General features: G+C 56.0%; 2 protein-coding genes across 5 annotated transcripts in view; one reads left to right on the top strand and one right to left on the bottom strand.

The window, feature by feature from the left end:
* Nucleotides 1-4791, top strand: part of WASHC5 (WASH complex subunit 5) — a 39051-nt gene extending 34260 nt beyond the window's left edge. For 2 of the 4 annotated variants that reach the window (XM_029062104.2, XM_029062103.1), the window contains exons 24-29: nt 71-174; nt 808-937; nt 1293-1389; nt 2631-2784; nt 3832-3919; nt 4382-4791. In XM_029062104.2, the coding sequence (XP_028917937.1) occupies nt 71-174; nt 808-937; nt 1293-1389; nt 2631-2784; nt 3832-3919; nt 4382-4438 (630 nt within the window). In that variant the 3' untranslated portion in view covers nt 4439-4791. Of the gene's footprint in view, nt 1-70; nt 175-807; nt 938-1292; nt 1390-2139; nt 2194-2630; nt 2785-3632; nt 3761-3831; nt 3920-4381 lie in introns of those variants that run through there. The other 2 variants (XR_005659904.1, XM_029062105.2) reach the window with 2 other exon arrangements.
* Nucleotides 4792-6045: 1254 nt separating this feature from the next.
* Nucleotides 6046-20968, bottom strand: SQLE (squalene epoxidase). Its single transcript, XM_001508750.5, is given in 13 exon segments — nt 6046-6272; nt 6688-6775; nt 7522-7587; nt 7590-7617; nt 10143-10285; nt 10798-10843; nt 10846-10895; nt 11480-11651; nt 11733-11846; nt 12763-12859; nt 15463-15643; nt 16877-17129; nt 20554-20968. Coding segments are annotated over 13 exon segments (1794 nt in total). The 5' UTR covers nt 20917-20968; the 3' UTR covers nt 6046-6079.
* Nucleotides 20969-23133: the final 2165 nt, after the last annotated feature.

The following is a 23133-nucleotide window of genomic DNA, read 5'->3' as shown; positions in this document are numbered from 1 at the left end:
GTTTTAACTTGCGGCGCTCTCTTAGACCTCGTCCTGCCTTCGCCGACCTTTGTCTTTCGCTTGTGCGCAGGTTGGACAGATGCAGATCTTGAGGCAGCAGATCGCCAATGAGCTGAACTATTCCTGCAGGTTCGACTCCAAATATCTGGCGGCGGCCCTGGAGAATCTCAATAAGTAAGAACCGATAGGTTCGGACCGTCCGAGGGGCCCCGAGGTTCCCTCTGTGGAAGAGCGGGCCGGATTTCCCGCTCCCGCCGTCGTGTTCTTTGCGAACGGGGTCGGAGGTCGCCGAAATACCTGGATCGCCTCCTTGGAGATGGGGGCCAAAAGCAGACCTTGTTGTCGTTTCTCAAGCCTCGCGCTTGAGTTCTGGTCCGGCCCGATTTCTTTAGTTTCAGCTGCGACGGCTTTTCCTTTTGAGCACGGAGAGGGGAAGGGGGCAAGGATTTTCGCCTTTAGGGGAAGGAGAGAATCGGGAGAGCACAGCCTCAGAGAGTGAGTGGGTTAAAAAGCCACCATCTGGGGTCTTTTCGGCCCCGACTGGAAACTCTCGGGTCTTGGCAGAGACCCGGGATGAGCGAGTGTGAGGGTCCGGTTCAGAGAGCCCTCGGGGCCGTCCATCACCCCGTGGAGTCAGACGCGTGTGGCGGGGGCCCACCGAGAAGGTGGCGGGGCTGGGCCCTCGCTCACCCTAAACGTCCGAACGACTCTTCGGGTTGACTTGCCTAATAACAACCGACGCGTTCCCGTGCACGGGCCGGCGCCTCCGTGACGCTCGGTGGGTTTGACGGATCCGTTGTCGTGTAGGGCCATCTTGGCTGATATCGAAGCCCACTACCAGGACCCTTCCCTGCCTTATCCCAAGGAAGATAACACCCTGCTCTATGAAATCACAGCTTACCTGGAAGCGGCCGGCATTCATAACCCACTGAATAAGGTCAGACTCCCGCCCTACCCCCAGTCGATCCGCTCGCCCGCCGGTCCGGGCGAGTCGATCCAACGGAGTTCGGGCTCGGGCAGATGGTGCCGGCAGTCCTGCCCGCCCAAGGCTGATCCCGCCCCCCTCCCCCCCCCCCCCCCGGCCTCCGACTCGCGGACGGTAATGGGAGAGCTGTGCTCTGTAGACCTTTGCCCTCCGCCCTCCCCCAACGGGGAGGCGAACGGATCGGCGTCACCGGCCTTAGCGTTGTCTTTAGCTGGGCCGTCCTCTCTCGGTCACGGTGAGGCGGAATGGAGACTCGGTCCGTCCGGTGTTTTGAAACCGCCCGTTTTTCTTCCGTTCTCTCCCTCAGATTTATATCACGACAAAGCGCCTGCCGTATTTCCCCATTGTCAATTTCCTGTTTCTCATTGCCCAGTTGCCAAAACTTCAGTACAACAAAAACCTGGGTACCGTATATATTTTTGTCTCTAAGAGGTGTAATTATAATCAGGTTAGTGCTTTGAGGGCTCTCGGTTTTCTAGACAGTGGAATTGGTCAGGACTCCCCGGCCCTCAGCGGGGTTCCGCGGTCAGCGGGAAGTTTTCGGGGAAGGATCCCTGAGGGCAGAAAACGAGGCCAAGATCCACCCTCGGGGTACACTGAACCTACTCGAGTGGCAGGAGTCCAGTGGAGGGGGAGGTGAGACGAGCCAAATAGAAGGGAGATGTGGTTTGGACTCCGATACGATGCCCCAGTTTTTTAACGGTCGTCGTGACCCTAACCGGCAGGTTAGAGGTCCTGGATTGTTCGGGAGCCGATTTTGCAATCTGCGGACGGTTCACGCCTTCATTCGTTCGTTCGGGAGCATTTATTGAGCGCTCACTACGTGCAGAGCACTGTACTAGGCGCTCGGAATGTACGAATCGGCAACAGATAGAGACGGTCCCCGCCCACTGACGGGCTGACAGTCTAATCGGGGAAGACAGACAGAAACGACGGCAATAAATAGAATCGAGGGGACGGACATCGCATTAACAGAATAAATAGGGTAATAAAAATATAGACAAATGAGCACAGTGCTGAGGGGAGGGGAAGAGAGAGGGGGAGGAGCAGAGGGAAAGGGGGAGAAAGGCTTAGCTGAGGGGAGGCGAAGGGGCAGGTAGAGAGGGAGCGGAGGGAAAAGGGGCCGCCTTCTGTCTCTTCTCCTGTTCCCTCAGGCTGCCTGCCTGCCTCTGGGCCGTGAATATCTGCTCGTGGGGAAATGGAAACCGGTAGAGGCCACGTGGCGGGGAACGGTGCTCTCCGGGTGCCTTTTGGGGCTCTGAGATTCACGGGGCGGAGGGAGTTAGATCCCCTTGATTTTTCCCTCCTACCCGACCGCTGTACCGCCAGCTCGGGATACGTCGGGGGCAAAGCCAGGCTTCTCCACGGATCCCTCTAAGAGCCGTGGGTCCGGAACGCCGTAACGTTAAGAGCGGGCTCCTCCAATTCCCGCACTCCGTGGCCCCCCTGCCAGCAGGGCACCCCCCCCCCCACCGCCGCCGTCGGTGGCGTCGGCCGAGCGCCGGGCACGTAGTAAGCACGCGGGAGGGTACGCGTCCCAGAAAGGCGGGGCCACCGGGTCGGCGTCACGGTTGAACGCCGGCTCCGGACGGCAGGAGGACAGAACGGCGGGCAGGATCTCACCGGGGGTCTCGTTCCACCTCAGGAATGGTCTGTCGGAAACCGGCGGACCCGGTCGATTGGCCTCCCCTCGTCCTGGGGCTCCTCACTCTGCTGAAGCAGTTCCACTCCCGCTACACGGAACAGTTCCTCGCTCTGATCGGCCAGTTTATCCGCTCCTCCGTGGAACAGTGCACGAGGTAGGGCCGGGCGGCTCCGTCGGCGGAGGGGGTGGCGAGGCGGACCCGGGGGGGGGGGGGGGGCTTGGGTCTCGTGGCCGAGGGGCTCGGGTGACCGGGAGGCAGAGGGGAAGGAGAGGCTGGAGCAAAGGCAGGCCCCGTGGGACTCTGTCAGAGCCGTGGGAGGAGACCCAGAGGGGAGGGTGCGAAGCAGTGTTGCCTAATGGGATAGAGTTGGTTCGAATCCCGGCTCCGCCACCTGTCCGCCGTGTGACTCGGGGCCAGTCGCTTCACTTCTGCGGGCCCCAGTTTACCTCATCCGGAAAATAGGGATTAAGACTGCGAGCCCCACGTGGGACGACCCGCTGACCTTCTGTCTGTCCCGGCGCTTGAAACGGCGCTCGGCACCTAGTAAGCGCTGAACAGATACCGTCATTGCCATTATTCTAATCCCGGCTCTGCCACCCGTCTGCTGGGCGGCCTTGGACGAGGCGGTTCTCTTCTCTGCGCCTCAGTTAGTTCCTCTGTAAAATGGGGATTAAAACCGTGGTCTCCACGTGGGACCTGGACTACGTCCAACCCGATTAACTTGTATCTACCCCGGCGCTTAGCACGATGCCCTGGAACGTAAGAAGCGCCTTACGGATACCGGTTCTTTTTTAAAAAAAAAAGTCTATTTCCTTGAAGGACAGGGACACGGGGACGTTTGCCATCTCTGCAGCGATAATGGGAAGCCTAACCCAAAAGAAATTTGGGAGCTGGGAAAGGCCCCGTGGGGTTCATTGGTCCAGACCCCCCCCCCCCCCCCCCCGGGTAGGCAGATGTCTAGATCTTACGGGGCGGGTGTTTTTTCCTTCTCCCCGTCATAGTTCTCCGGGAGTGGAGATTCCACAGCCATGATTCCACCGATCCTCGGGTTCTTTTAAAAACGCTAACCAGTCTGCCGGCACAGCAGTGGCTTGCTTTCATTGACTCTGTTGCCGAATTGTCCATTCCAAGCGCTTAGTACAGCGCCCTGCACATTAGTAAGGGCTCAGTAAATACTATGGAATGAATGGACTCTTGCAGCCAGAAGATCCCAGAAATGCCTGCGGACGTAGTGGGGGCCCTTCTGTTCCTGGAGGATTACGTCCGCTACACGAAACTGCCGCGGAGGGTAAGGGAATATGGGGAATCATCTGGTTGGGAGGGCGGTAATAGAACTGCTACAGCACTGGGAAGACGGAATGATTTTAAAGTCCACATAGACCAGTAGAGCAGAAGGGCCTGTACTTTTTTGCTATGATCGTCTTGGACGGTCTTCTCCGGAAAAACCCGGATAGTTTAGCTTAGGATGGAAGAGTTTGAGAAGAAGGGGAAAAATAAAGCACCTGAAAAAGGGTTAGAACTGAAATGCCGTGTCACAACTCTAGAGTCGGCCAGGAATTTTCTAAATGCGGAAATCTGGCAGAATTTCCAAAGTCCACCTCTGTCTTCGGGTATCCTGCTCTTCCGATGCCCAACTCAAATTCCTTAACTTTGTTGAGCCCTGAACAGAGAAAACGCAGGTGAAGTCCAAGTATTTCAGACTTGCTTTGATTAGGCCGTGGCTGTTTAACTGTACTTTAATTGTTTTTAGGTTGCTGAAGCCCATGTGCCTAACTTCATTTTCGATGAATTCAGAACTGTCCCGTGACCTTTTCTGTTTTATTCTGCGCGGGGGTCGGGGGGATGTTCCGGCAGTGATTTCCCCATCCGTGAAGTAAATGTGTCGTAACTACCTTCTTGTCTTAAGTGTGTGTGGGGCGGGGTGAACCTCTACCGGTCCAACAGATATCTCACAGCACCTGGTACTCCCGACGACGTCCTCTGTCGCGTTCTTCGCAATTTACACCGTGTAATCTCGGGCGGCCAGTCTGCCAGTGATGATCGCTGTGAATTGTTCTGTCCCAATTCACCGAGCTACGTTCTGAAGGACTCTTGGTAAAACTGACGTTTGTATTATGTAAAACAGTATTAGTAAAAAATAATCTGATATTTACACATTCAGAGGATGCCAGGGTTTCCTTTTCACTTAAAAACCTCTTCCCCCGAGGGAGTGGAGTAAGCAGCGACAACGCAGGGGCCTGGTGTATCACTGCACCGAAACTATCTGGAAAGTTCAGACCGACTGAGCCTTTCCGGGTGCCGAAAGTAACCAGCATGAGCTCTGGAAAACCCGTCGTGTATAAAATGCGTCTTGGGTGTTCTAGAGCTAAACTCGAGGCCCACCGTTTTAGCTGATTTTCTCTAGTTTTACTCACTGTCATTCACTGAAATTCACCTTGGGCATCCAGTACTGAAACAGAACCCTCAAGCCGCAACATCACCTTTTAACACAAGCCTTCGGCGATCCGTATCCCGTACGTTGTGGTTCTCATCTCGACTCCGTCACCTGGTTGCTATTGCCCTAGATTTGTCCTCGAAGTAGAAGAGGAGCAATGTTTCGACGGAAATGTTTTCGGGTCCCGACTCGGGGGAGGGGCCCAGGGCTACGTAAATGCTCTCCAAATCCGAGGATCATTATCTAACCTCAGTCCATACCTCCCGAGTAATATTCCCCCCGGGGTCTCCTGTTTCACCTGTCCTTGGCAAATCCTTGCGACTTCCTACTTTTGAAGACTTCTCCTGAAAGAATGCCATGAGGTGATCTTTTAAATGCCTTTAAACTCACAACCATTAGTGGTGTTTGTTCAAAATCATCCAAAAAAATACCCCCAGCCCTCCTCAACGACAGATATGCAACATTGCTCTGTCTGCTACTCATCTATACGGGACTGTCCCTCACGTTCCAGTTATGGCCATGCTAGCAAAATTTTTACCTACGATTCTTGGACTACCACTCCTTCGCCGGAGAGCCTAGAATTTTCAGTGTCACGCAAACCATTATTCCTAGCTTTCGGACAGTGTCAGGTTTGGACGCTCAGGGTGGGTGGTGTGTGAAATAACTCACAGCACCGAAGGCAGCCGCGGAGGGGCTAGGGATTCAAGTCCTCATTTTAATTACTTGCCAACAGGAACGGTGCATCCCAGCAGATAAACCTAAGAAAATTTGTGAGCCCTCTGAACAGATGTAATGGCTGTCCCTCATATCTAATTTCACTTGCAAAGTAAAACAAGTAGTTTACATCTGTCTATACACAGATAGTCTCAAAGTCGAGTTAATCTTCCATCTCGATCCAAGGTTTTTGCATTTTAAAGTCCAGTATCTAGTAGCGCGGATTCCCACCCACCCACTCAAAATGTCTCCTATGGCTCAGGGTGTTCCTCGTGTCCGTTCAGCCGTTCCACTTCAAGTTTAATGAATCAGGTACTTCATTTCAGAGTAAATAAGAGGAAATAAGACACCACAAGCCCGGTAAAGGATAGCACCGCTACTGAAAAAGGCTCTTGGTTTGGTGATCCAGGGTTCTGACTTAAAACAGAAGTAAACGGCGTACAGTGAAACGGCAAAGAAGTGTCCGACCAGAGCCAACGGGTTAGGAGTCAGTCTGAAATGGAAAATAAGAAGCTGTATCAGGGAAAGCCGCGGCGTTCATCGTGTGCCTACGGAGGGTGGTCACGGTTGATCCGGACACTGGCTGATCGTGAAAGCATCTAAATGGCCCAAGCAAGCTCTGCCTCGCTTTCCCGGGCTAGAAAAGATCTGCCCGTTCGAGAACAATACGACTTGTCTGATGAGACGTCATTACTGAGGCTGGGTCTGCAAAAATAAGCCCGCGTCCCCTCATCCTCTGTGGGCAGGGATCGTCACGTCTGCTCATTTTAATGTGTTCTCCAAAGCGTCCGGTACAGCGCTCTGCACCCATTTAGGTAGTCAGTAAATCAGTTAAGTAGAGTAGTGCACAAATTAAGTCAAAGGGGCTGCCGGGCTCCACACCCATCCCCCACAAGGGAACAACTTACACGGAGAGTAACCCGACCGGACCGGCCACACACTGTCCTCCGAGCTTGAAGTAAAGGAAGCACGCCTTCCGCAGCTGATGCAGGGAATCTGCAATGTGATTTAACACGATTTTCAGCCCGTACACCCGAAGCCATCTCCGAAAGGACCGACCCTCTCTAGACCAGGCGGGCCAGCTTTTATAATTCCTCGTCTCGCCTTGCCTCGTGCCGTCGTCGCCGACCCGCAGCGACTCCACGGACACATCTCTCCCGGAGCGCCCCGCTCTCCGTCCGCCATCGTTCCGGTAGTGTAGCCCTAGAGTTTTCTTGGTAAAAATGCGGAGTGGACTCGAGTCCCCGCCCTCGAACCTCTCCCGTGCCTACCGGTATTATTTTAAACGTGAACTAATTACGTGGTTACTGATCTCGGGCGTGTAAGTGATTACCTACGTAGATCTGATCTGCTTTGACCGGCATTTCCTTGGAGGGGAACGGACACTGTTTCATCTGGAAATCCGCCTGCCCTATCGCAGAGCTACGTGCGTGCGGGTTGACTGAGCCGGCACCCGTTTGGACCAAAGAGGCGCTAGGCGTGCCTTTCAAATGATTTCCGCGTCTGCCGGGAAGGAGCCGTGTCTCTTCCAACAGGACATTCCAGCAGCGGAAGAACCGACGCTCAGAACTTCCTGGGCACCGACGGATTCGGTCCAAACGAGCGGGTGCCGTGCAGACGGCCGCGGGCTGCTGAACGGGGCAACCGCTACCGACCGTAAGATTGACCTACGTGGGTTAGGGGTACGATCTGGAAAACCTATTCCTTCAACAGAAAGCTCTGTAATTCAGTTTTACCCTTACCGTCTGTGGCAGCGAACAGCTCGTAAAGGGCCTGAGCGAGAACATTCACTACAAATGAATGAGATTTTTTCTTGTCCAGTAAAAGGTTTTTTTGGCCTGGAAAAGGAAAGAGTGATTGAGTATGCGGGATGAAAATAATTCCCCAGAAAATCATTTAACGCGGCAGGCGAGAGAGAACACCTCTGCTCCCCTGCGGCAAAGCTTAAAATCGTAAGAGTTGTCTCCGCTGGCTCGTCCTTTCCCCAGCCGTACCAGCTGACCACTCGGACGATATCCATTCTGATGTTTAGGGATGTATCGTCTCACGTCCCAGATCTTCCATTTAGGAACCCACTGTGAGCCATTCATTCCTGAGTTTACTCAACCCTTCGTGAGCCTGAACAGTGCCTACTGTTGACTCATTACCGCTGACATGTAAGAACCTGTTTCTTTTGTCCCTGCCCACTTGGAGCTTCAGTGTGTACTCCCTTCCTCCTGTTGCTAAGGGATGTGGTCAACGACAACTCCACGGTTACCCTGCCCACACCCTAGCGCGGCCTAATGGTGCAAGAGCACAGGCCCGGGAGTCTGGGGGCCCGGGTTCTAATCCCAGCCCCATCACTTGCCTATTTGTGACCCGGGGCAAAATCCCAAATTCCCTGTGGCTCAGTTTCCCCATCTCTACCATGAGGTTCTGCCTTTCCCTTAGATCGAGACAGAAACTGTGTCCGACTGATGATCGTGAACCTACCCCAGCACTTAGCAATAGTGCTTGGGTACTCCAAACCCTTTCAAAAATACAATTATTAGAGACTTAAATGATGTCCTCTGTCTAGCCTGCCTTCCCCGACTGAAAAACTCTCAATCTTTTCAGTCTCCCATCACTCAGAAACAACTCCAACCCCTTCCCCATCGGGGTCACCCTGCTCCGAATTTCCCTGGCTCAGTTCTGTCCTGAGAGGCAGTGACCAACACTACATGCCGAATTCCAGATGGAGGTTTTCCGCGATACAAACTGCAGCAAAACTCTGACTTTGGTTTTGCTTGCCATCTCCTTCCCAAAGAGAGCCTTTGTTTGAATGCTTTCTGTGAAGCATTTCCTCCATGCCAGCCACCCTACTAAGCCCTGGCAAGCTAATCGGTCGGACACGTGGAGTTCCCAGTCTTAATCCCCGTTTTACGCGTGAGGTCACTGAGCCACGGAGAAGTGACTTGCTCAAGGTCACACGGCAGACAGGTGGCGGAGCTGGGATTAGAACCCAGGACCTTCTGATGCCTGAACCTGTGCACTAGCCAGGTCACACTGCTTCTCATGCTCATCCTGCCTCTGAAAGGCCTTTTGAGGCCTAGAACCCTTTGAACCACTGATTGAATACCACAGTCGTTTTTCCCAAGTTAGGACTCGTACCTATTACCGCTTAGTTTCGAGTTGAATTACTTTCAACTTATTCCTATTCTGCTCCTTTCTGACCCACTCGTTCAGCATTACGAGGTCTTCCTGAATAGTCTTTCGCATTCCAGGAGAGTTGGGTCATCTGCACACTTGGGAAATTTCACTGCACGCTTCCTCATCCTGAGCATTTATGAAGACGTAAAGCAAAACCGGTCCTACCACCGATCCCTGGGGAACCCCACCATTTACAGTTCTCTGTCCCGGAAAGGAGGCCTGGCCACCGGTAAGGAGGCAGATAGAGCGGTCCTCGACCGACCAAAGCGGTGGCCACGGAGGCGGGGAGGCAGGGGCAGGCCCAGGAAATTCCACAGAGGGAAACCAGCAAGACTAAGAGACCGAGATCAAGGGCAGATACTTCAGGGGCACCGTTGAAGGCGACAGAAAAGATGGGAGGAGTTGGATTTGCAAGGGCGGGTGGGGGAATGAGTTCGGTTCCCAGGACACGGAGGAGGAGCACGAGCGCCTGAGCCAGGGGAGATACCAGGGCTGGTGTGAGAGTTTCTCCCGAAAGGAGAGAGTTGAGGACACGAGAGCGAATGAGCTTCCCCAGAGAATCAGCAGAGCGCGATGAGAAGATGAGAAAGAAAAATTCTTCGAAGGGGGGCGCCCACAGTTAAACGGTGAGAGAAGGAAGACTGAGGAGGAGGAATCGGTGGGGTAGGAAGAAAACCAGAAGAATACTGTATGAGGGAAGTCGAGCGTAGATAGTTTCTAAGAGGAGGGGGAGGTCACCGGAGTCCACGGCAAGCAAGAGCTAGACGGGATTAAGAGAGCGAGAAAGCTCACGACGCAGCCAAAAGGTGAGCATTGGGGGCTTGCTGTCTTATCACTTATCCTACTGGGTGCTGCTGGCAAAAAGCGGGTCTCCACAGCCAATTCTTTGGATAGAGGGGTGTTACGTGGGCCTCCGGCCACCTATCTGCCAGCCAGGCCTCCAATTCAGGTACCCCATTACTGTGCGGTTCCCCCGATTCCTCAGCCACCTTCTGTTTTTTTGAGATCTTTTGACGATTCTTTTGTTATTCGCTTCCAACCTCGTCTCCGCTGCATTCCGGAGCGCTACAGGGGCACGGATCCAACTCCAGTCGGCCCTCCCGATTCCGAACCCCATCCTCAGTCCACCCTCCCGGCTTGGAGCCCCGGCCGCCCGGAGAGAACTCTCTTCTCCCGGAGGGGCTGGACGTCTCACCTGGAGAATCGCAGCGTCCTCGTAGAGATCTGGAATTCCTTTCAGTAGCCCTCTCCAGATCTTTATATCATTCAAAACAACACTCATCCCTCCTCCGGTCAGAGGATGTCTCATATTGTACGCGTCTCCCAAAAGAAGAACTCCTAAGCAGAAGGGAAAAAAGTCAAAGGTTTCTAGGTAATATATCTTGCCAAATTCACGTTGGCGACCATACCGTCAGAAATGGAGTGAGTTCAATTCCCGCTCTGAACTTCGGTGGCTCCAAGCTTCAGACACCCCAAAAAGCATCTTCTTCCCCCTTCCTCCCCCTCCTTCCCCCTTCCTCACCCCCCCGCCCCCGGGCAGAGTCTTCCGCACCTTCCATTAGCATATTCTTCCCCAACCAGGGGAGAGGTTGGGCGGCTAATACAAATCCTACCAAAGGGAAAAACTGAAGAAAACGGGCGACAACTGTCCATGCGATTCTGACCCAACAAATTTCAAAAAAATGGTTGAGATTCCACCATACGGTACAGCTCCGCTAGGAAATGCCTTTCGTTTTTGCAGGGTTCGATTCTTTACCGGAATCTGAATCATTAGACTTCTAAAAATCATACCTACGTATTCACTCAGATCTTTTTACAAACTACCGGGTGGAAAATGCAATGACCCCCACCTCGCTTGTTCACCGGTGAAGGAGGGAGGAAGCTTGCCGGCATGGGACCTCAAAGCGATCGTTCTGAACCGATATGAGAAATGGTTCTTTTATATGATCTGCAACAACACAAAAAGGAACGTTTCAACTTCTCAGTTCAATCATACCGCACGTTTCGGAAATACGTCTTCGTTTCGGCGACACCTCGTCTGTCTGCGCACTGTTTGGAAAAGGACTTAACGCTGAAAATCCTTCGTAAGAGGCCAGAATACATCCTCGTAAATAAAACAGGAGAACCCATCACTCGCTTAAAACTGGACTAACAGCCCCACAACCCTCTCGCCTTGTTCATTCATTCACTCGGTGGTATTTATTGAGCGCTCAGTGTGCGCAGGGCACTTTACCGAGCACGTGAGAGACCATCCCTGCCCACACTGGGTTTAAAGCGGAATATCTTCCGCCTCCCCGGCGCCTCTCATGAACCCAAGTACCTTCTGCCGATGTGAGGGTTGGGAAAGAGCCTCGGGAAAATCTCCCGCCTGAGTGGTCCTCTCCCGATCCCACCCTCAATCTTGCTCCACCACCCTGTGAGTGAGAAATGACGCCAGGTGGGCCGGCGACTTCCAAGCCAGGCAGTCATGCCTTCGGCGGCGGGGGGAGGGTTAGAGCGCCAGGCTGCAAAACAGGAATATAATTGCCTTACCAGGTAATTGCGGATATATCCTTTCCACCATGTAGTCTCTTAAGTTTCTTGGCATTTCCCCTCGAATGTCGACAAGTACTCGGGTTTCACTGGACGAAATCTGATAGATGAGGACTGGGCTGGGGTTAGCTAAGATGAGTTCGGCGTGATTGGCTTTAAACTGCGGTGCATCCTGGAAAAAAGGAGTTTTCAAGCATCTGCTATCCTCGAGATGAAGACAGACATTATTGTTTGAATCACACGCCTCCCCTACCTTCATAATGCAGCCTACAAAATGGGAAGCGACAAAAACTTGGTTGGAGACCAGATTTTTCCTGAATTTCGAGAAGAGTCCATCTGCGACGACTGTGAGAGGCGCGTGGAGTTCCTACGACGCAAACGAACGATAAGCCAGATGAAGCACATTCAGCGTGGAAAAAGACTCATTTTCTAGTCCATATACACGCACCGTATTCTCTCTTCAACCTACCAGTAGGGATTTCTCAAACACAGATCCCATCGCTTTACTTTCCCCCCAGTCGGCAGCCCCGACGCCCATCAAATTCAAGTTCTTGATCACCGGCTTCGAGGCGTTGGGCCTTTTTTGACCGGCTCCTGCTTCGCCGGCTTTGGTCCCTCCGCTCTGTCCAATACAACCTCATCACCTCCGTCAACGGAGCCGTTATTCGCTCCCTCCTCCTCTCCGTCTCACCACGTCTCTGTCCTCTCCCCTCCTCCAGAGCCCTTCTAAAAACCAATCTCTCACACAAAGGCTTCTTTATCCAAATCTCTGCAACCGTCACCACATTTCACTCCCCCAGCTTTTAGGGTATACGTATCTAATTTTCTTGCATTTGGGGGGGGAAGGATGTTTTCTCGTCTCCCGCGGTAAGCTCCTCGAGGATGGGGCCTTTCCTTACGTTTCTCGTGTAATTTCCCTCAGCGCCTACCTACCACAGAACAGGCCCCAGGGTTCTGCTTGCCAAGATGTACGTAGTTTATTGGTCTTTGTGCTGGAAAATGATGTGGCTGGGTTGCTTTACAAGTGGTGGAGGTGAGGGAGGGGAAGGGAGAGAAGGGAAGGGAGAGAGGAGGAGTGTGCGTTTATGTACGGGGCCTCCCATCTGGCGCCTTCAGAATTAACCCGCTTTAGAAAGAGATTGACTTGAGCTCTCCAGGGCCCGTTGTGAGGAATAGCCGACTAATAAACCCCAATCAAAAGAACAAAGATCGCTCTTCCACATCTTCCTGGACAGGGTCCAGTCCTCCTCTGTGTTGAAAGGACTAAATCGCCTCAAACTTACCTGGATGTCTCCGGTTTCTTTATCCCGGTACTGAACCCCTATCACAGTGTCATCTTCTTCTAGCAGCTGTAACACAACCCCCTCGATGAACTTGGTGCTGAAAAAGAAAAGCCACGGGAGGTGAACACGACCCCGTTTTACCGGACTCCCCCCCCCCCCCCCGCCCGACTGCAGGTATAGTACAGTCGATTAGACCGTGAGCCCGTCACTGGGCAGGGATGGTCTCTATCTGTGGCCGAACTGTGCATTCCAAGCGCTTAGTACAGTGCTCTGCACACAGTAAACGCTCAATAAATACTATCGAAATGAATCAAAGTGGCCCCAGCCGGGAGGGCGGCCGCCGCCGTGACCGGGATTCTGCTGATCTGGCAGACGCCCCGCCGGCAATTCCTAATTGGCAACGGGCCCCCCTCGCCTAAGAAACTACAGTCGGGCCACAGGAGGAAACGCCAACGTGATCACGTCGATCAATCTAGCGGCTCTGTAGAAGGCAGGGTAGAGATGAACCCCATCTGGCTGAGAGAGAATGGTTCAGTGAGCTTCCTCCCTGCCCTGGCGGCAACTGCCGAAGCGAGAGGCGAAGAAATGTCTTTGCTGGCTCCCGTAACTGCAAGGAAAAACCACAAAGGACGGAGGAAAAGAAAACCTGGAGGGAAAAAGTATTCAAGAAGAGTCAAAATGGTTGCTTACCCTGAGGATAGACAGATAATCTCACGCTTATTAAAAACATAATAAAAACATAAAGGAATAAAACGGGTTAGAAAATACCTTGTCATTCTCACTCCAGTGAGCTGGAAAATTGATTTTTTTACAAAATCAATACTGACTCATTAAAGAATGATTCTGAATATTTAAAAACTTGAAGATTATAAATAACATGAAAGGAGAACACGGAACAGAACCTTAAAATGGAAGAAGGTAATAAGGAAAGTACCCAAATCTAAAGAGCGGAAAACGAGACGGAACCTTCAACGGAGGGAGCGGAAAGCAGAGAGTCTCGAAGGGGTGGGAGGAGAGAAGGGGATAAAAAGGAGAGAGACCCAACCTGAGGCAGAAAGGGAGAGAGAAAGAAATAACACCATCAAAACTTCAGGAAAAACAGTGAGAGAAAACGAGGACAAAAACACTCTATTCCCCAAATAATATGCAATTGCACTAGCGTGGAATCAGTGTTTTTCCACGTGGAGGATGTCAGCACGGACCGGTGAGAATAAAAGCTTCCCACGTTGCCTCAATAATAATAATAATAATACCGCCGGCATCTGTTAGGCGCTTCCCACGTGCCGAGCACCGTTCTAAGCACTAGGGTAGACGCAAGGTAAATCGGGTTGTCCCTCTTGAGGCTCACGGTCTTCATCCCCATCTTCCAGACGGGGGTCACCGAGGCACAGAGAAGTTAGGTGACCGGCCCAAAGCCACGGGGCTGTCAGGTGGCGGAGCCGGGATTAGAACCCGCCACCTCTGACTCCCAAGCCCGCGCTTTTTCCACTAAGCCCCGCTGCCTCTCAGCTTCTCAGCCTTCACTACCTCCCAACCATAACCACGGTGGCCTGCCCGTTTCCAGCTTTCGGCGACAGTTTTCTAGTCTTGCCCGACCCTGTGAAGGTTACATTTCCTCCCAGAGGCCTTCCCTGATTAAGCCCTCCTTTTCCTGGTTCGCTCTCCCTTCCGTGTCACTGAGTTTGGGGAATTCTGCCTCGCCGTATCTCCCCGACCCTTCCTCTCTAACCCTGAGCAAACCAGCTAGTCTTCAAACGAAACTCCAGTGAGGACGTCCCTCCCTAATAAAAACCACCTCCTACCAACTGCTCCGCTTTCACGGAATTGGCTTGAGTCATTTCTGTCGATCTCGGACAACACGAATTGCAAAGCGTGTTCAAAGCACAGTAACTTTCGCGGGTAAGTCCACCCGCGCAGGCCACGGCTCGGATCGATGCGCAACCTGGATCCAAAAGTAATAAACGTCTCGCAGTCGAAGAGTTGCCTTGGACAGTGCTCCTTCGACTCTATTTGAAAAACGAGGATGAGAGCGGGGATTTGGTCGCAGTGACCGGAACCAATGAGTCGCCGGCACCACAGGAGCCGGGGTTGCAAAACCCCTCTCGACTTTAAGCTCGCTGTGGGAGGGACTAGATCCGTCACGTCGTTACCCGTACTCTCCCAAGTGCTCAGCACAGTGCTCCGCCCAGGGTAAGCACTCGATAAACCCCCGCCGACTGACCGGCCGACCCTCCCGAAACCTTCCTTTGCCCGCCGAGTCCTGCGGCATGCTGAGGGCGGTCGACCTCTCTTAGGGCCTGCTTCGAATGAGAGACGCGGCGTGGCTCAGTGGCAAGAGCCCGGGCTTGGGAGCCAGAGGTCATGGGTTCAAATCCCGGTTCGGCCGCGTGCCAGCTGGGTGACTCTGGGCGAGCCACTTCGCTTCTCTGGGCCTCGGTGACCTCATCTGTCCAATGGGGATGAAGACTGGGAGCCCCACGGGGGACAACCTGATCACCCTGTATCCTCCCCAGCGCTTAGAACGGCGCTTGGCACACAGAGAGCGCTTCACGGACGCCACAGTGAATTTAGCTACAGCTAAAGACCGCCGAATCAGGGCGGTTGTAAAATCCCCCAGAACGACAGCTCCGCGCCGAGTCCCAAGAGCCAGACCGAGCGAGGCCGCCGACCCAGCTGACGTCTTCCGCCGGCCCATCTTACTTGGGTTCCGCCATGGCCGCCTTTCGGAGCCCCATGATGAAACGGCCGTGATGAAAAGCTCGGCCGCTCTGCACCTGGCTGTCTGGGGATAGCGGGTAGGGGATCTCAACCTCTGAATTGCTTCCTCCATCGTGGATTATGTAGCCATTTACAACGTGAGCGTCGAGGCCTTCCACCGTATCTGCAAAATAAACGTCGGTGAATCCGGAGCAAGGAAAGGAAGTTTACAACGCCTGGGCTTCTAAACATTATCCATGTCTGTTGGAGTCTTTTTTCTAGAGTTACAAATGAAACCGGGAACCGACCGGCTTTCGCCCTTCTACTGATAAACTCTGCAGAGGGTTTGAGAGTCGACGGTTCTTTGACTCCTCTAACCGTAGGGCGGAAATGCACGCGAGCCAAGAGAATGTAAAATGAATTCATCTTCAACTACGCAAATAGCTGAAGAGAGACCGCCAATAACGCAACCGGATCAGAAGCTACCCCGGTAAGCACGGAGTAAGTAAACACCATCTGCGTGTGCCCTGCGTGAGAGAGACGCTGTAGCCGATCAGATTCATTCAGTAGTACTTATTGAGCGCTTACTATGTGCAGAGCACTGTACTAAGCGCTTGGAATATACGTTTCGGATGACCAGCTATCTACCCCAGCGCTCAGCAGAGGGTTCTAGCACACGGGCAAGTGCTCCACGTAGACCGTAATTCAAATCAGATCTATGTAAACCCGCAGAATTGCCCATTCTTTAATCTCGTATCTCGTTTTCCCTCCTTGTCCCCTCCGTTTATCCATTCTGGCCTCCTCGCTACCTGAACCTGTGGTCCTTTCTCCTCGGCCACCTCCATCTCGTTCTTTCTCTCCTTCTTCCTCCCTGCCCACCCCAGACGGGTCTCCTGACGCCCCGAAAGAGGGCGGGTCCGGCCGGAGAGACGCTCTCCAGACTGGGTCGACGGCAACAATGCGGAGGTTACAAAAACGGACGCGGCAAAGTGGGGGGGGGGCGGGTCTGAACTACACACTCTGCCGGCTCTTCACGACGAAAACCTAACGGAGGTCTGACCGACCGAGAAGCACGCGCGTCCAGTGCCGGGACGCCAGAACCGATGTCATCGTCCTAGCAAGGCACCGCACGTAGAAAGGGTCACTCGGACCAGCTTCGGAACTGGAGGACGACTTTAATTGGCTAAAACGTCAGGCGAAGCATGGGGAATTTCGCTAATGGTAACGGCCGTGGTGTTTCCTACGCCCCTTCTCCGTGCAGAGCACTGTATTCACCGCTGGGAAATAAAACACCGGGGGGGGGGGGGGGGGGGGGATCAGACACGGTCCCCGTCCCTCAGGCGGCTCCCACTCTCCACTGTCGAGAATATCCATCCGCCGAACAACTGGCAAATCTGCACCCTAAAACGGCGCTCACCTTCGAGGCCCAAATCTTTAAGGGCCCGATAACCTCCGGGCTGCAGCAGTTCTCCGACTATCCTGTCGGGCTCCTTTAGGTCCCTTTCGATGACGGTCACTTTCCTCCCGTCCCTGGAGAGCACGGCAGCTAGGGCTGACCCGAGCACGCCTGACCCGACGATGATAACTTCTGGATCGTGCCGAGGCATCGCCGGCGTAGAGGCGGCGGCTCCGGGCGGGACGCTCTCCGAAGCCTCTCTTCCCCTTTCGCCCTAGGAAGAAGATCAGGCGGACGGGACGGTTAATTAGCCCTTCCTCTCAACGGTCCCTCGGAAATGTAATCTCGGGACTCGAGCGGGGTTTCTGTTTAAACACTGGATCGTGTCCCCGGCCCCTCTCAAATCTCTCCCCGCCTAAGTTCCCGAGCCAAAAATTCAAAGAAGAAAAAAAAAAAAAAAGGGTCGGTATCTGTTAAGCGCTCACTGTGCGCCGCGCACCGTTCTGAGCGCCGGGGGAGATACGGGGTCATCGGGTCGTCCCACGTGGGGCTCACGGTCTTCATCCCCATCTGACAGATGAGGTCACCGAGGCCCAGAGAAGTGAAGTGACTCGCCCACGGTCACACAGCTGACAGGCGGCCGAGCCGGGAGCCGAACCCATGACCCCCGACTCCCATGGCCGGGCTCTTTCCACCGAGCCGCGCTGGCCGCTTCTCCGTTCAGCCTACTCATCCACCTCCCGCGACCGTCGGGAAGCCGGCGACGCTCCCCTCCCGGCGATTTCCAGCCACGTCCGTCTCCCCCCACCGGACCGTAGATACCGTCGGCAGGGACGATGTCGACTGTGCCCTCCCAAGCGCCCGGTACAGTGCCCTGCGCCCAGTAACCACACGGTCGACGCCGCTGACGGGGGGGGGGGGGGGGGGGGGCACTTTTTGCGAGTCAGTTTGCCAGTAGCGTGGGATGAACGAACCTGCATCCGGGAACCCACTTTAGGTGCATGCGGCGCAGAAGGAAGGGCTGTTGACCAAACGTACGCGCCCTCTCGCCCAGACACAAAGACACGCAGCCGGAAAAGGGGACTTCAATTTGATTCCCAGCGGCAAGTCGGAGAGCACAGCAACGAGGGAGACGGAGACGGTGGGGAGGGCAGTTCACTTGGAGCAAGGGGTCAGGAATGTCGGCCTGTAAGTCTTGGAGAGAAGCGGCCTGGCCCAGTGGAAACAATCCCGTTGGTATCCGTTAAGCGCTCACTTACGCGCAGAGCACCGTTCTGAGCGCCGGGGCAGACACGGGGGAATCGGGTCGTCCCACGTGGGGCTCGCGGTCTTCATCCCCGTTTGACAGATGAGGTCACCGAGGCCCAGAGCGGTGAAGCGACTCGCCCACAGTCGCCCAGCCGACGAGCGGCAGAGCCGGCGTTCGAACCCATGACCCCGACTCCAAAGCCCGGGCTCTTTCCGCCGAGCCGCGCTGCTTCTCCTGAGAGAGAGAGCGCATGGATCTGGGAGGCAGGGTTACCCGGGTTCTAGTCCCGGCTCTGCCACGTGCCAGCTGCGCGACCTCGGGCAAGTCACTTTAACTTCTCCGGCCCTCAGCTACCGCATCTGTAAAATGGGGATTAAATTCTACTCCTTCCATTTCAGCCCTCTGTGGGACCGGGACCGCGTCCGACCCGATGACCCGGTATCTACCTCAGCGCTTAGAACGGCCCGGCACCGCACGGTAAGCGCTCAACGGATACCGACGTACCCGCTGGCTGAAGCGCGGCCCCGATCGGGCGAAGGAAGGCACGTCTGTGTTACCTGCGCGATCCCTTTCCCCTTCCCGGTTCCACCACTCGCTCGCTGCGGGACCTTGGGCAGACCCTTTACTGCTCCGTGCCTCGGTTTCCCCGCCTGTCTAATCGGGATTCGATACCCGTTCTCCCTCCTACTTGGACCGCGGGACGGGAACCGTGCCTGACCTGACCAGCCCGTCCCAGAGAAGCGGCGTGGCTCCGTGGGAAGAGCCCGGGCCTGGGGGTCCCAGGTCATGGGTTCGAATCCCCACCCCGCCACCTCACTTCACTTCTGGGTGCCTCAGTTCCCTCATCTGTGAAATGGGGATTAACGGCGAGCCTCGCGTGGGACGACAAGATGACCCCGTATCCCCCCCGGGGCGCTTAGGACGGTGCTCGGCACGTAGCGAGCGCTTAACGAATACCAACATCCTTATCGTCATCATCAACAAATACCAACGGTGGTACCCCTGCGCTCGGCACAGGGCGTGGCACAGAGTGAGCACCTAAAGGCCACGATAACACAGCAATCTTTTCATCGTCATCTCTCCACGAGAACAGACAACTTTCTGTAGGAGAAGAGGCTGTGAAAACAGCCCCGGGGTGTGACCGACCGTGACTGCGGGTCTTTCCAAAGTTTCCAGGAAGTTCTAGATCTTTGAGATTCGGAACAAGATCTGTTATTGCTAGGAACTCATCTTCCCCGTGTTCTGTCAATCAGCTAACTAACTGGGTGCTAACTCCTCGTGGGCGGGCATCCCACCCTTTCACTCGACTGCCCCCCACCCCCGCCCCCCCGAGGGCTTCGCTCGGAGTCCCGCGCACAGCACGGGCTCGATAAATACTGCCGAGCAACTGGCTGGAAACCATCCCTTCGGTCTTCGTTCGGGGGCCGGTGTTCCAAAACCTCAGACGCCAACCTCGGTCGCTGTTCGGCGGCCGGAGTACACGCCACGGGACGTACCGGAGGGTCCCGGCCCCGCTATTCGGCCGGTGCGGATGGCACGCTCGCTTGCTGCAAATACGGCCGAAACGACCTCACGCCGAGCGAGACCCATCTAGTCTGTAAACCCGCGGCCTAAAAGTATGAAAAATAAGGCGCGCCATCGGAAAACGGACGGAGCGCCGAGGCCGAGGGACTCGAGCGAGAGGCTCGGTTCCGTCCTCGCCCACCGGGTCCCGAGGCGGCGAGGCCCCGGCGGATCGGCCCCTTCCCTCGGTCGACACTTCCAGGGCGTCCGCTGAGCGCCTACTTAGGCGCCGGGCACCGTGCCGAGCGCGGGGCGGAGACGCGCCGAGGAGGGCGTCGGCGGTAGCCAGTCATAACGCCGGCCTCCGTCAAGCGCTCACCACGCGCCCGGCACCGTTCCGAGCGCCGGGGTGGACGCGGGGGAGTCGGGCCGTCCCACGTGGGGGGCTCGGCGGGCTCCCTCCCGTTTCGCAGATGAGGGGACCGAGAGCCCCGGAGATGCGAAGCCACTGGCCCACGGTCACCCGGCTGACGAGCGGCAGGGCGGGGAATCGAACTCACGACCTCGCACTCCGAAGCCCGGGCCCCTTCCGCCGAGCCACGCCGCTCTCCGTCAAGCGCGTGCCGGGCGCCGGGCGAGAGGCCGGGGGGTCCTCGGGTGGTCCCGCGTGGGGGCTCACGGTCCGCGGCCCCGTTTGACAGATGAGGGGACCGAGGCCGGGGCAAGTGACCCGGCCGAGGTCACGCGGCTCAATCCTCCCAGAAGCGCAGTCCGTCGCTCAAAACCAATCTCCGGGGCGGGTGTTTCTTTCAGACGATTTCACGGAAAACGCGGGAAATCTTCTCTAGGGGCGGCACCCTCCCGTTTACGGGATCTGGAAACCCGACCCTCCGCGGGAGAAAACCGGGCGCGTTCGTCCGGCCAGACTCAGCCCATCCCGACTCACCCTTCTGGATGGGAATTCGTCTCCGCCTGCCGATCCGGACGGCAGTCCGGCCCAGAAGAAGCCAACGAGAGGCAAGGCCGAGAGGACGTCGGACGCGAGCCCGAGACGGGACCGTCGCCGCTCGGGCCCGGGGAAGCCTCCGTCGCGATAACGGTATCGATAAGAGAGCAGCAGACCCAGCGAGAGGAACACCGGCACGCACGACAGCACCTCTCTGTTGCCGTAGCCCACCAAGTCCCCGCATTTCTTATAGAAGTAGGTGAAGGTGGCGATCCCCAGGAAAGTCCACATGGTCAAACCTCTCTTCGGGAGGGCGGAGGGTCCGCGTCCGGGGCTTCCTTGTCTTCGCCGGGGGCTAATCATTCGCTTCCCGGGCCCCCCCCCGGCCCCCGCCCCAACGGTTCCGGGGACGACGGTCGATTTTTTTTTTTTGTATATAGAAATGGAGAGGAGGGACTTTGGCCGCCGCCCCCTCCCCACCCCCCCAGTCGCCTACCGAAGGGCAGCGGGGTTAACACCCCCCGGAGACCGAGTTTATCCAAAGGGGAGGACAGAGACGCGTTCTCGGGCGCCGAAAGGCAGCGGACGCGCGGCCCCCCCCCTCCAGTCCCTCCGAAAGGGGCGGCTCGGATTCGTGGCGGAGGATGGAGGGGAGCGGGGGGGTCGCGTCTATTTCGGGCCCGACTGCCGGGCGGGCGGGGCTTTTGGGGGCGACTCCTCCCGTCCGTCCGTCCGTCCGTCCGTCCGCCGTGGGGCCGCCGGCCGGAGGGGCCCCAGCGATGTCAAGGGCCTCCGGGCGCGGAGGATGCCGGGAATATCCCCGGCCCCATCCCCCTCCGGCGCGGCGGGACCGGTCCGGCTCGTCCACCCGCTCCCGGGGCGGCGGCGGCGGCGGCGAATCCCGGGGGGACGGTCCTCCGGCGCGGGGGGGGGGGGGAATCGGGCGGACGGCGGCCGGGTGTCACGGCCGGGGCTCGGGCAGGCGGCGGGCTGGGGAAAAGCCGGCGGCCCCGCCCGGCCGCGGCCCGCCGGGGAGGCGGGGAACCGGGAGCTGGGCGAGGAGGAGGGAGGGAGGGAGGGAGGGAGGGAGAGAGGGAGGGGAGGGAGGGCCACGCCCCCCCCGCGGCCTCAGCCAACGGCAGCCCCGGACGCCCCCTAGGCCGAGATGGCGCCAGGCCGACGCCGCCCAATGAGCGGCCGAGGAGAGGACGAGGCCCCGCCCCCTCGCCCGCCCGGCCCCGGTGGCGCGGGGGGCGGGGACGGAGGGGGGGGGGGGAGGGAGGGAGGGGGAGGGAGGGAGGGAGGGAGGGAGGAGGAGGCAGGCGCGCCTGCGCGGCCTCCGCCTCCGGAGACCACCGGCCTCGGACGCTGGGGGGCGCTGGCGGGGGCGGGCGGGCGGGCGTTCAGTCATTCAATCCGACGGGTCGGGCAGGCATTCACTCATTCATTCCTATGGGTCAGGCAGGCATTCAGTCATCCCATCCTACGGGTCGGGCAGTCATTCAGTCAGCCCGATGTGATAGTCAGTCAATCCTATGTGTCAGGCGGTCAGTCATATGTGTCATTCATTCATTCAATCAATCAATCCATCCTATGTGTCGGTCGGTCATTCCATCACGTGTCCGGCGTTCGTTCATTCACTCGTATGGGTCACTCATTCATTCAATCAATCCATCCTATGTGTCGGTCGGTCACTCCATCACGTGTCCGTCGTTCGTTCATTCAATCGTGTCAGTCATTCAGTCATATGTGTCATTCATTCATTCATACGTGTCGGTCGGTCATTCGATCATGTGTCCGTCGTTCGTTCATTCGATCGTATGGGTCACTCATTCATTCAATCAATCCATCCTATGTGTCGGTCGGTCATTCCATCACGTGTCCGTCGTTCGTTCATTCAATCGCATGGGTCACTCATTCATTCAATCAATCCATCCTATGTGTCGGTCGGTCATTCCATCACGTGTCCGTCGTTCGTTCATTCAATCGCATGGGTCACTCATTCATTCAATCAATCCATCCTATGTGTCGGTCGGTCATTCCATCACGTGTCCGTCGTTCGTTCATTCAATCGTGTCAGTCATTCAGTCATATGTGTCATTCATTCATTCATTCATTCATACGTGTCGGTCGGTCATTCGATCATGTGTCCGTCGTTCGTTCATTCGATCGTATGGGTCACTCGTTCATTCATTCAATCAATCAGTCCATCCTACGTGTCGGTCATTCGTTCATTCAATCGTAGGGGTCATTCAGTCGATCGTATGTCGGTCGTTCATTCATTCAGTCATATGTCGGTCATTCGTTCGTTCATCCATTCGATCCTAAGTGTCGTTCAGTCAATCGTATGTCATTCATTCATTCATTCAATCCGAAGCAGCGTGGCTCGGTGGAAAGAGCACGGGCTTTGGAGTCAGAGGTCATGAGTTCGAATCCCGGCTCCGCCACTTGTCAGCTGGGTGACTGTGGGCGAGTCACTTGACTTCCCTGGGCCTCAGTTACCTCGGGGAAGAGGTACGAATACCAACATTATTATGATTATGATGTCAGTCGATCGTATGTCAGTCATTCAATCATATA

The sequence above is a fragment of the Ornithorhynchus anatinus genome, chromosome 4, assembly GCF_004115215.2.
Source record: "Ornithorhynchus anatinus isolate Pmale09 chromosome 4, mOrnAna1.pri.v4, whole genome shotgun sequence".
NCBI lineage: Eukaryota > Metazoa > Chordata > Mammalia > Monotremata > Ornithorhynchidae > Ornithorhynchus > Ornithorhynchus anatinus.
This window is presented reverse-complemented; position numbering and strand designations above follow the sequence as displayed.